Source organism: Dermacentor albipictus, chromosome 3 (assembly GCF_038994185.2).
Source record: "Dermacentor albipictus isolate Rhodes 1998 colony chromosome 3, USDA_Dalb.pri_finalv2, whole genome shotgun sequence".
Taxonomy (NCBI): domain Eukaryota; kingdom Metazoa; phylum Arthropoda; class Arachnida; order Ixodida; family Ixodidae; genus Dermacentor; species Dermacentor albipictus.
This window is the reverse complement of record NC_091823.1, coordinates 191889677-191902795: the sequence shown is the minus strand read 5'-3', so window position 1 is coordinate 191902795 and position 13119 is coordinate 191889677. Positions and strand designations below refer to the sequence as shown.

The window sequence follows — 13119 nt, the reverse complement described above, 5'->3', positions numbered from 1 at the left end:
TTGGTTTTCAACCGATGGCTAATGAACTTGCTCAGGACGTCTATTTCATCACAACACACAATAAACTGACAGGCACCGACAAAGCAGACACCAGGAAGCGTAGTGGTGTCAAGTGTTGGCGAACTGTTGGGATGGCGAACGTTGTGAAACCAACTTTCGATGCGATCTCTTCCACCGATGAACTCTTGGAGGATTCAAGAGGAGGGAATTGACGTCAACACGGTCACCCATCTCGGTCTATCAACAAGCGAGCGGCCAGGCTCCACGTGGCTTTTGAGGTGATAGTCAACTATTAAAGAGGAGGGCATCCTCCACTTTGTTCGATCAGTGCACCTGAGTAACTGTCAAAAGTACGACAAAACAGAAAACGATCAAATACACATGCATGCCTCCGACACACTTCTTACTTCTCGAAAGGGAATAAAGCGTGTGAAGGGAATGAAGCGTAACAGTCTGTGCAGCTCGCTGCTGGACAATGGCTTCTTGTCTTATCATCGCAAATTATAAGCAAACAGAGAAAACTAACACTCGATAGCAGGCAAGTAGTCCACAATGCGGGTCTCCTAATTGTAATGGCAAAATGCACTACGCAGTTTTAAAGTTAGCCTTGATCGGAAAAGCAGGACTATATATCGCTCTAGCTTTGAATAAGCACTGAGCAATATGAGCAGATAAGCTAGTTGGCTGAGATTCACTTGTTTTGTGTTTTGCTTGCATCAAAGTTATTTTCCTGCAGAAAGGAAGATGAATGTATTCGTAGCCCAAGAATTAGGAAGGCACTCAGTTGCCAAAAAATTCTAAAAATTTATTTTAGCAGCACTAAAATTTCTACCTTCCTGCTTGCAGTGTAGAGTGCTCCAAGCTGGCGTAACCAGCTTACTTTGTAGAGAAACTTCTCTTCAGCTCCGTCGTCGTCTCTTCTCCTCTTCCATCAGAGATGGGGCGCCATAGACGCTTGCACTTGGAGAGCAGATTTTATGTACACTATATATGCATCGACAGCTATTTACAGTGAGTCTGACGTGTGAACTCGACATAGCCGATAGTCGATAACCCAGATCGTACATCTAGACCCTTCGGTTACACTGGAACTAGCGCCTTAACTCGACAGAGCCGATAGTGCAGAGCACCTTTCCTGCGTCCGCAGCCCATGTGAGAGGTCGGGAGCCAGGTTCTAACTCTTCAGTTACTCCTCCCGAATCCCCTCGCGGTAAATCACGACACCCCATGGGTCAACTGGGCTGTCCCTCAATGGTCACACTTTCTCTCACTCTATACCTGCGCTCACGGAACATTCGGAGAGATAGAAAAAGAGAAAGGAACCGCCAAACAAAAAATAAACAAATGATGTCCAAAGCATCCCGTTCTGCGAGACGCATGGGAAAATGTCCCAACGTATTCAAGAACACTTACGGATAAAGGAATATCTGCGTCGCCCCGTCATCGCGCCTTCATTAAACATCGCGCACTGCGTGCTGCAAAGGGCATCCCTGCCGAGGCTCACGTACCGATACACTAAGCCGTCTTGTTCGGGGTTCGTCTCCGGAGAACCCAAAAACATGTCAGCCTAGAGACTGATGCGCCTCTTGTGCGGGCCCATCTTTCAAGACACCGCGCATCGGGTTACAAAATCCCCCTAGCTTTGAAGTTACTTCCATACCCCCTAGGTGCTTTAATGACAATTTGATTTAATGACGACATTGACGCTTTAATGACGATTTGCCCGTGGTCCCTGCCAGGCAGGGCGAGAGGGGGCAGCCTATCGCGCCTCCGTCCGCGCCTGAGAGCCAAAGAGCTCCCAACGTCACTCGTTTGACCGAACGTGCGACAATTTACGTTGACTCGGGCTGGCGACGCGGGTTTTCTGCCTCCAAAGAGCTCTTCCCGACCAGGCGCCCCGCTGGTTTTGCCCTCGGCGGCACGCGAAAACGGCAATCTTCCACAATTCTGGGGCGAAATTGCTTATTAGCCCCCATGCCGTCTGTCCACATACCTTACTGTATCGATAACAGCCACATCCGTAGAAGCTATTTCGAATTGTATTTATTAGTACGCAGACATGGAACACTGTCGGATGAATGGTGCACGTACAATTTGTTCATAGATGCTTACCTTGAACAATTTTGTGCTTGAAATGATCTGCAATGCGGTACGTTGTCACTCTGTGCCTGCATTGAAAAATGGAGATAAGGAATTATGCAGATACCATGCACTGTGTGAATAGATGCTATGTGAATCATATCTGTGTGACCTGATGATGTGTGACAACAGCAGCAAGGTGCCGGTGATAATTCGACGGTGACGGCGATAGTATGATCGCCGATGTACTCTGCACCGGCGTAGAAACATTACGACTTTGGGCGATCCCGAAGGCTATACAGTGACAATGTCACGTGAAGCCTCAAAATACTAGCTGGCCACGGGAGCACCAGGAACCTAAAATCTGTGCAGGCGCACATGCACTTCCTTTCGCCAAGAAGTTGTTTCTGCGCAGCGGGACGCACACGCGAACCATCTCGAAATGCTAGTGGATGTTGGCAGGAGTGATTGTGCATGTGGCCTGATTTGTAGTCAGCAGTGGTGAAAGACTGTGGTTTCATCTCACCATAGGGCACGTATTATTGCGATAAGCATTATTTGCACATTCTTGCCGATTTTAGCGTGTCTGTCTGTCTGTCTGTCTGTCTGTCTGTCTGTCTGTCTGTCTGTCTGTCTGTCTGTCTGTCTGTCTGTCTGTCTGTCTGTCTGTCTGTCTGTCTGTCTGTCTGTCTGTCTGTCTGTCTGTCTGTCTGTCTGTCTGTCTGTCTGTCTGTCTGTCTGTCTGTCTGTCTGTCTGTCTGTCTGTCTGTCTGTCTGTCTGTCTGTCTGTCTGTCTGTCTGTCTGTCTGTCTGTCTGTCTGTCTGTCTGTCTGTCTGTCTGTCTGTCTGTCTGTCTGTCTGTCTGTCTGTCTGTCTGTCTGTCTGTCTGTCTGTCTGTCTGTCTGTCTGTCTGTCTGTCTGTCTGTCTGTCTGTCTGTCTGTCTGTCTGTCTGTCTGTCTGTCTGTCTGTCTGTCTGTCTGTCTGTCTGTCTGTCTGTCTGTCTGTCTGTCTGTCTGTCTGTCTGTCTGTCTGTCTGTCTGTCTGTCTGTCTGTCTGTCTGTCTGTCTGTCTGTCTGTCTGTCTGTCTGTCTGTCTGTCTGTCTGTCTGTCTGTCTGTCTGTCTGTCTGTCTGTCTGTCTGTCTGTCTGTCTGTCTGTCTGTCTGTCTGTCTGTCTGTCTGTCTGTCTGTCTGTCTGTCTGTCTGTCTGTCTGTCTGTCTGTCTGTCTGTCTGTCTGTCTGTCTGTCTGTCTGTCTGTCTGTCTGTCTGTCTGTCTGTCTGTCTGTCTGTCTGTCTGTCTGTCTGTCTGTCTGTCTGTCTGTCTGTCTGTCTGTCTGTCTGTCTGTCTGTCTGTCTGTCTGTCTGTCTGTCTGTCTGTCTGTCTGTCTGTCTGTCTGTCTGTCTGTCTGTCTGTCTGTCTGTCTGTCTGTCTGTCTGTCTGTCTGTCTGTCTGTCTGTCTGTCTGTCTGTCTGTCTGTCTGTCTGTCTGTCTGTCTGTCTGTCTGTCTGTCTGTCTGTCTGTCTGTCTGTCTGTCTGTCTGTCTGTCTGTCTGTCTGTCTGTCGTGCACGAAAGCCTGAACGGTCTTCTGTTTTACAGGGAAACCTGATGTTTTATCTGCGCGCCTCGAGACTACATGGCTGCCTGTGCTGCCACCTTTCCTGAAAATCCGCTAAACGCGACTAGATAACACGGCCAGTTCAGCGGGGGGCGTCTCGCGTCATTTTGGCTGCAGCGGCGGAGCGCATCGTGCACGAATGCCTGAACGGTCTTCTGTTTTACAGGTTGGTCTATCTCTGTAATTTGAACCTTCCTATTTTTGCGCTCCGCTGCTGCCGCTGCCAAACTGCTTGTCTGTGTCTGCTGCCAAACTGACTGTCTGCATTGATCCTTAATGCGTTTTAGCCACTGTAGCTCTACCATTTCTTACATGTGCTGGTGATTGTGGTTGTACGTAAAAGCTGCCTACAATGTCCCGATGTTGCACGTGCCGTTTACTTATCGGCGAGCATGACTCAGTTCTGACGTGCTCTGACTGCGGATTTCTTTTTCATATTGGTCAGTGTTCGGGCGTGAATGAGGCCAAACGAGGAGCCTTCAAGAAAAATTGGAAGTGTGAAACATGTCAAGGGAAGGGAAGCAAAAGTGTTGCGCCTTTACAGGGTCAGGTAAAAGATCCGTAAATCATGGTGAAGCTGGTAGAATTGGATAAGAAGCTTAATTTGCTTTTGGAGTTGCCAAGTAAAGTAAATGGCATTGAGCAATCTATTCAAATGCTTTCTGACCAATTTGATGAAATTAAGAGACGTCTGGACTGTCCCGAAAAAGACATCAACAATGTAAAGCGTAGGGTGGAAAAGATGGAAGGGGCTCGAGCCCCTGAGGACCTTAGTAAACTTAGGGATGGCATTGACGCTCTTGAATGGCACAGCAGGCGCCTGAACCTTGAAATTCATGAAGTTCCTGAGACTGAGGGTGAGAACGTGTTATCCCTGGTGAACGAAATAGCACAACAACTTAACATCGAATGTCTATCGGAGCAGGACGTTGTGGCTATACACAGGCTGCCAGCTAGGTCGGGCAGGACCCGTGGCATAATTGTGTGCTTCGCGCGTCAGGAACTGCGAAATGCCTGGCTTGCTAAGAAACGATCACTTAGAGATAGTTCCATGAAAGTTTTTATTGCCGAGAACATGAAAACTCGATCTAGAAAGCTTCTGGCTGCCGCTAAGGAAGGGCCAAAACATTCCGGGTATAAGTATGCATGGCACGCGAATGGGCATGTGCTTGTACGCAAAGAAAATGGTGCCCAGGCTGTAGTCATTAAGCACGAGGATGAGCTTTCGACTCTTACTTAGTATTCCTTGCTAATGTTCCTTGCTGTTGATCTTATTTCTTTTTCAGCACCATGAATGACTTAGGGTCGGTTTCTAAACAAGAATGGTTTGCCCACATAGAAGCTGAACAAAAGGGAATTAGTTGTGTTCATATTAACGCTCAATCCGTTTCTAGCAAAATAGGAGAACTGGAAAGCTTTATTGTGGGGATAGATAAGCTGTGTGACGTTGTTATGATAAGCGAAACCTGGTATACGAATGACAGTCACATTTTAGAACTTCCGCACATGAAAACATTTTACCTTAATAGGTTAACAAGACGCGGGGGTGGTGTGTGCCTATTGATGTCTGACCTTATACCTTGTGATATACTTCCTAATTTTTCGCGTAGAACGAGTGATTACGAAGTGCTATGTGTTCATTCAGAGAAAGACCTTTTTGCTGCATGCTACCGCCCTCCTGATGGTGTTCTTGCCTATTTTCTTGAATTTTTTGATGGTCTGTTATCTTTTGCTAATGAAAACCGCCTAAACATAATTATTGGAGGAGATTTTATTGCATACATTGGCGCGGATACAGTACGCCGGTCCGATTTTGAAAGGGTATTCATTTCAAATGGTTGTTGAAATACAATTCACTCCAGCACTAGAGTAACAGAAAATACGGAAACTACGCTTGATTTCTTTATAACAAAGTACTCTCCCCAATGTATCGTAAGTGCTGTTTTGAGTACTGCTATAAGTGACCATATGCCTATTTGCATGTTTGTCAAAACTAGAACAGCTGGCACCTCGCACAGAGACACAAGCGGAACCTTCCAGAAAGTAACCGAGGATACCCTAACATCTTTTCAAACAGAGCTGAAGCAGATTAACTGGGATGACGTTTTACAGGAACATGATGCTGAATCAGCGTACAATATTTTTCTTAGCAGGTTTGTACCGTGTATAAAAAGCATTTTGTTTACAAAGTTAACAGGAGAAAAAAATGCCTCAGAAAGCCATGGTTAACGAATGCTCTTTGTAAAAGAATGAAGAAGCGTGACAAACTATATGCTAAATTCATCAAAACCCGAGAGCCTCTGGATTTAAAAACATTTAAAATGTTTCGTAACAAATTAAACAAAGAGCTACGGAAAGCACGTGATGCTTATTTTCTGCAGATGTTTTCGTCTTGTATGAATGACTCAAAGAAACTATGGAATAGATTAAATGCTCTTATGAACAGAAATCAGAGGAGTGATCCAATTGAACAAATTAGTTTAAATGGTAGATTGCTGGTAAAGGAGGATTTGGCAAGCGCTTTCTATTATTATTTTTTACACAGAGACGTTGACCTCAATCATCCCATGCCCCACTATATGCACATTACTCCGAACGCAAACACAATATTTTTCCAGCCACTCATGCCTTCGGATGTTTGTTCTGTGTACCTCATGCTATCTTCGGCTGGTCGTTTCTGAGCGCGCTGGAGCGCTCTCGCGAGCGGCGGTGTGTTCGGCTGGTTGAAAGAGGGTGCGCGCCCTGCGTTCGGCTGGTTCTTCTCGATTGCTCTGCTCCATCTTGGAGCGCTCTGAGGCGCTCCGAGCCCTGCCGTCAGAGCAGTTATCGAAATTGAAGCGTCATCGCAGCGCCGCGTCGCTGCTGTTGGCGACGACCCACCGTAACCTTGGCAACGTAGGCCACTGCATGCTGGCGTTTCGACGAACGTTCGTGCCGCCGGCACGTCCGCCGGTTTTTCCGGCAGCGCCGGGAGCTTTGGATAGGCGAAACATCGGACGTTGGCAGTAGTCACGTGGTATCGCGTCCGCAATTTCCTCCTCCGAGAGCGAGTCACACGTTCGGCTTGCGCGCTTGTCCTCTACCCTTGAGCTCGGTAAACGCCAGATCTACCCGACTCTGCTTCGGGGCATACAGGCGACCAGTCGAAGATACCATAAGACTCAAGACATCTCGCAGCTGCGATGCCAATGGTCTTCAGATTCTACCTATAAAATTTGTTATATATGATATAGCCCCTATTTCGACACATATTTATAATTTGTGCATTTCCACAGGCGTATTTCCAGAAAATATGAAGGTTGCTAAGGTAGTAGTATTATTTAAAAAGGGTAATAAATTGGATATCAAAAGTTATCGCCCAATCTCGATCCTCCCTGTTTTTTCAAAGGGTCTTGAAAAAATTATTCTAAGTCAGTTGTCTTCGTTCCGGAAAAGTACAAGACAATATCAAATGCTCAATACGGTTTCCGTAAAAACAGGTCGACTGAATTAGCTCTTCTCGATCAAAAGGCATTTATATTGCAGAACTTCGAACATAAGCTATTGACAATAGGCATATTTGTCGATTTTACACAGGCGTTTGATCATATTATTCACAATATTTTATTCTAGAAACTAGAGAAATATGGGATTATAGGCATTCCACTTCAATTATTAAAATCTTATCTTAATAAAAGACGCCAGTTTGTTTCTGTAGGCCACAATACATCGGTAACCAAAGAAATACTTTGTGGCGTCCCACAGGGTAGCATTTTGGGCCCGTTGCTGTTTAACTTATATGCTAACGATATTACTTCCATCTACGAAAAGGCGAAATTTATAATTTCCGCAGATGATACAAGTGTTTTCATCTCGTCCGGTTCTTGTACCAATTTAATTAGTATAGCAAATGACTTCTTGCGCAACCTATCCTATTGGTCCACTGAGAACTGTCTAAAAGTAAATACGGCGAAAACAAAGGCCGTAATTTTTCATACCAAAGGCATGAGCCTTCTTCCTCCAGATCTAACATTAGCCTATAGATCCACAAATATAGAACTCACTCTTTCTGCAAAGGTGTTAGGGGTACACTTCACGAGTACCATGCAATGGGACGACCATGTAAGCTTTGCACTACAAAAACTTGGCCGCATAACAGGTGTTTTAAATCGCTACAGACATACTTTACCCGTCTCTGTAAAATTATTAATTTATAATTCCTTATTCATGTCTCACATACCTTATGGGCATCTTGTATGGGGCACCACAACTGAATGTAACTTGAGTAAATTATTTCGTATGCAGAAGAAAATGATACGTGTCATCGCTAATGTACCGTTTGCCGCCCATACTGAAAACCTGTTCAAGAAATACAACATTGCGACAGCCCATAAAATCTATAACTGCGAGTATTACTTTATTACCGAACGTAACAATACTTTACTTGTAGAACTTCCAAATCTATCCGTAAATTCATACCATTATTCAACTCGTACATCTGAAGTCTGGAAGGTTCCGCGCTCTAGAACTAACTACGGTTGTCAAATGTTGTGTAACAACCTTCCACGATTACTGAATTTATACGACAGAGCAGGCTTATTTCGGATTTATCACTGTCAGAATTTAAAACTCTATTGCTTTCACTTCAGAGCACGTTTGTTAATGATTAATAATGTGTGTTATGTTCCTTTTTTTTTGTCTGTTACCAAGCGTATATCATTTATTTATTTCAATGCCGCAGGGTGTTTTGCATTGTTACTGTGGAAACATTTCACAGTTCTTTCATATATTATGTAATTGCAATGTTTTATGGCCACTAGATAAATGTAAATTATATGGCGCTTGATGTGTTACCCCATGCAGCCATATTGTACCTAAGGGGGTGAGGTTACCTCAAGCCGCGTCTGTGCGGCTTTTTCCCCTCATCCACCTCCATTTACCGCTCCTCTGTACATGTGTGTGTGTAAATGGAAATCAATAAATCAAATCAAATCCAATAATGAGGATGGCCTGACGACATTGACATTCATTACAGGGAAACAGCGCGGAAACAACTAAACAAGAAAGACGGACAGGATAAGCGCTGACTGCCAACAAACATATATTTCTGCCAGCAAAAATATATACACATTGCAGGAGCGAGGGGGCGTGAGGGGGGGAAACACGAGAATACCTCCTACCCTATCTAGAACAGTGTAATGGCTCAGCTGCGGAGAAAGTTGTTCTCTTTGCAAATGCAAGTGAAGGAGAACTAACACATGCAGGCCCCATGGAATGCACGACAAACGCCTCATTGATTTATCGAGCGTAGATACTGCGGTAGTTGCTGGTGATACACGTCCGGTGGAAGTGAGCGCTGTATCCGCGTTGGGCACATTGGATCGCCCAATTGCTGCCGGTGTTCGCTCCAAGGTGGTGGCATGTTCACGAAGGCTGTCATTTATAAAACTGTCCGTATGCCCGATGTAGAGGCCAGCAAATAACGTGAGAACCACATACACCATCTATGGCTTGTCCGAGACGAAGCGAGTAGCGTGTTTTTTTCTTCGAGTGTGTTTCTCTAAACACAAGGCATTCACTGACCTCCAGAGAGAACCCAGTTTTATGGACGCCGAATACATCAATCTCACTCCCGCGCGCGCCGCAGCCTTCTTCACTCTGTGGGATACGCCATGCAAGTAGGGGATCACGGCTACTTTCGCACTGTCAGGCTGTGGCTGAGCAGTCTTTTTTTTTTGGCAAGCTTGACTCACTTATGATTAGTTCGTGCAGCCCTGACGGGAATCGCTCTGAAAAACCTGCATTCGGCTACGTACTATTGACGTTAGGTTGACGAAGGCAAGTTTTACAGAGAAATTCTTGCCAGCGCTGTCAGAAGCAATCTTACGAGGGCCAAACTGAGGTATCCAGGAATGGCCGCTGGGATGTCACGAGAAGAGGAAAGCAACGGAGATGAGCAGTATGCAGGAGCCGGCAATCGACTCTGCGGGCCAAAATAGGCCCGCGTCCATTTCCCTATGACCTTAACAAAGGAAATACCGGCTGAGTGTCCCTGCTACGTACGGGACCTTTTTTAAGACCGTGAAGGTCAGCACATTAGATCATAATTATTCGAGACACTCTAAGAGACTCCTACCATATAAATTTTATGTAAATGTATTTTCCTTCTTTCTTATCATGATTGCCGCCTTTGTCTGGTCCTAAACCCAACAGCAAAGCCCACCTCAAACAACGTGCTGGTATGAGTCCAGCATACGAGGCGGATGCTCAACCACAAGGCCACCGCTGCGTTAAAAAGCTGCCTGCTGGACCCATACTAGCAATTTCGCCAAATGTGCGTATCCTTACAAAGCTTTGAGGTGCTCGTAAAACAACAAAATGCCATGCCGGAAAGTGGGCTTGTGCCTGTCGTATTTTCTCTTTAGGTTAGTTAAAGGACATCACCCATGGACATTGAATTCAATAAAATTCCACGGTTTTACGTGCCAAAACTACAATATCATTATGAGGCACGCCGTCGAGGGAGACTCCAGAATAATTTTGACTGCCAGCGGATTTTTGTGTCTTAAATTCACGGGACACAGGAGTTCTTGCACTTGGCTTTTATCTAAATATGGCCGCTGCGGCCGGGGTTTGATCCCACCACCTCGTGCTTAGCAGCGCAACACCATAGCCGCTAAGCCACCGCGGCAGGTGACACAGACTCATCACCGATGCTCAACCCATGGCTGCACTAGGTTGTAGCCAGCAGCGTCTGTGCTCAGAGTGGTGTGCTCAACCAAGGACAGCCAATATATTCCACGCTTCCAGATGGGACGTCTGGTTACAGTGTAAGCAGCTACGGCTTGCGATGATGTCCGCCACAGCTATCGTTTAGCGCGCGTGAAGTCACGCGAAGTCACAGGTGCACCACATACCATCGATACGTGCTACATTGCATTGTAATCCCATATTATGGTGCCTATAAAGCCAGACTAGCACAGGTAATTCGTGTTCTAATGTTTCATGCATTAACGCGCCTAATATTCGTATTAGGACGGTGCATCCTCTGAAAGGGAGGAAAATACCGCATCTGTAGTGCGGCGAGCCCAATGACGAAAAGAACACATATCGCCATTAGAAGAAACATAGCCAAGAAGAAGTCATTGGTGTGCGGTAATAAACAGTTCATACTTGTTACTGTACCTATGGATTTAGTGCTTTGAACCTTCCTGTTTACACTTCCATCGCATCGTGAAACCTGTCAAGGGATATTACATGTGCGCCGCGTAGTCTCGCTACCTGTGTTACCTCTAAGGAAAGTGATATGGGGCCTCCACTCAAGGTACAAACCACTGATGAAGAAGCGTAGAGCTGCGCTCGCGGCTGCAGTCAGGCACCGCGGCTGCAGTCAGACCACTCTGCAGAGAGCAACACAAGCCGCTGGTTGCCGCTTACGTGAACCAGACAGTTTAGTTCATTCGAGACAAGACTAAACAGAAAAGTTTCATGCCGAAGGACCTCTAGAGTGCATGCTGCTGAAAATGCGGCCCAGCAGCTTCGCCGCTGAGACCCGGAAATGCATCATCATCATCATCATCATAATCATCATCATCATCAGCCTGGTTACGCCCACTGCAGGGCAAAGGCCTCTCCCATATTTCTCCAACAACCCCGGTCATGTACTAATGGTGGCCATGTCGTCCCTGCAAACTTCCTAATCTCATCCGCCCGCCTAGCTTTCTGCCACCCCCTGCTACGCTTCCCTTCCCTTGGAATCCAGTCGGTAGCCCTTAATTACCATCGGTTATCTTCCTCCCTCATTACCTGTCCTGCCCATGCCAATGTCTTTTTCTTGATTTCAACTAAGATGTCATTCACCCGCGTTTGTTCCCTCACCCAATCTGCTCTTTGCTTATTCCTTAACGTTAGAACAATCATTCTTCTTCCCATATCTCGTTGCGACGTTCTCAATTTAAGTAGAACCCTTTTCGTGAGCCTCCAGGTTTCTGCCCCGTAGGTGAGTACTGGTAAGACACAGCTATTATACACTTTTCCCTTGAGGTATAATGGCAACCTGCTGTTCATGATCTGAGAATGCCTGCCAAACGCACCCCAGCCCATTCTTATCCTTCTGATCATTTCCTTCTCATAATCCGGATCCGCCGCCACTACCTGCCCTAAGTAGATGTATTCCCTTACCACTTCCAGTGCCTCGCTCCATATTGTAAATTGCTGTTCTCTTCCGAGACTGTTAAACAATATTTACTTTTCTGCAGATTAATTTTTAGACCCACTCTTGAGCATTGCCTCTCCAGGTCAGTGAGCATGCATTGTGATTGGTCTCCTGAGTTACTGATGAAGCAATATCATCAGCGAATCGCAAGCTACTAGGGTATTCTCCATTAGCTTTTATCCCCAATTAATCTCAATCCAGGTTTCTGAATATCTCCTGTAAACAGGCTGTCAATAGCATTGGAGAGATCGTATCACCCTGCCTGATGCCTTTCTTTATTGGGATTTTGTTGCTTTCTTTATGGAGGACTATGGTGGCTGTGAAGCCACTATAGATATCTTTCAGTATTTTTACATACGGCTAGTCTACACCCTGATTCCGCAATACCTCCATCACTGCTGAGGTTTCGGCAGAAGCAAACGCTTTCTCGTAATCAGTGAAAGCTATGTATAAAGGTTGGTTATATTCTTCACATTTCTCTATCACCTGATTGATAGTGTGAATATGGTCGATGGTTGAGTAACCTTTACGGAATCCTGCCTGATGCTTTGCTTCACAGAAGTCTAAGGTGTTCCTGATTCTATTTGCGATTACCTTAATAAATAGTTTGTAGGCATTGGACAGCAAGCTGATCGGTCTATAATTTTTCAAGTCCTTGGCGTCCCCTTTCTTATGGATTAGGATTATGTTAGCGTCCTTCCAAGATTCCGGTACGCTCGAGGTCATGAGGCATTGCGCATACGGGGTGGCCAGTTTCTCTAGAACAATCTGCCCACCATCCTTCAACAAATCTGCTGTTACCTGATCCTCCCCAGCTGCCTTCCCCCTTTGCATATCTTCCAAGGCTTTCTTTACTTCTTCCGGCGTTACCTGTGGGATTTCGAATTCCTCTAGACGATTTTCTCTTCCATTATAGTCGTGGTTACCACTGGTACTGTATAAATCTCTATAGAACTCCTCAGCCACTTGAACTATCCCATCCATGTTGGTAATGATATTGCCGGCTTTGTATCTTAACGGATACATCTCATTCTTGCCAAGTCCTAGTTTCTTATTCGCTGTTTTTAGGCTTCCTCCGTTCCTGAGAGCATGTTCAATTCTATCCATATTATACTTCCTTATGTCAGCTGTCTTACGCTTGTCGATGAACATCGAAAGTTCTGCCAGTTCTATTCTAGCTGTAGGGTTACAGGCTTTCATACATTGGCGTTTCTTGATCAAATAATTCG

The 13119-nt window shown here is 45.7% G+C and overlaps 1 protein-coding gene across 1 annotated transcript in view; it reads right to left on the bottom strand.

Moving 5' to 3' along the window:
* The window catches only part of LOC135908708 (uncharacterized), an 834911-nt gene that overhangs the window by 473096 nt on the left and 348696 nt on the right, over positions 1-13119 (bottom strand). The window contains exon 11 of the mRNA XM_070536550.1: positions 2113-2168. Coding sequence (XP_070392651.1) covers positions 2113-2168 — 56 coding nt within the window. The remainder of the gene's footprint in view (positions 1-2112; positions 2169-13119) is intronic.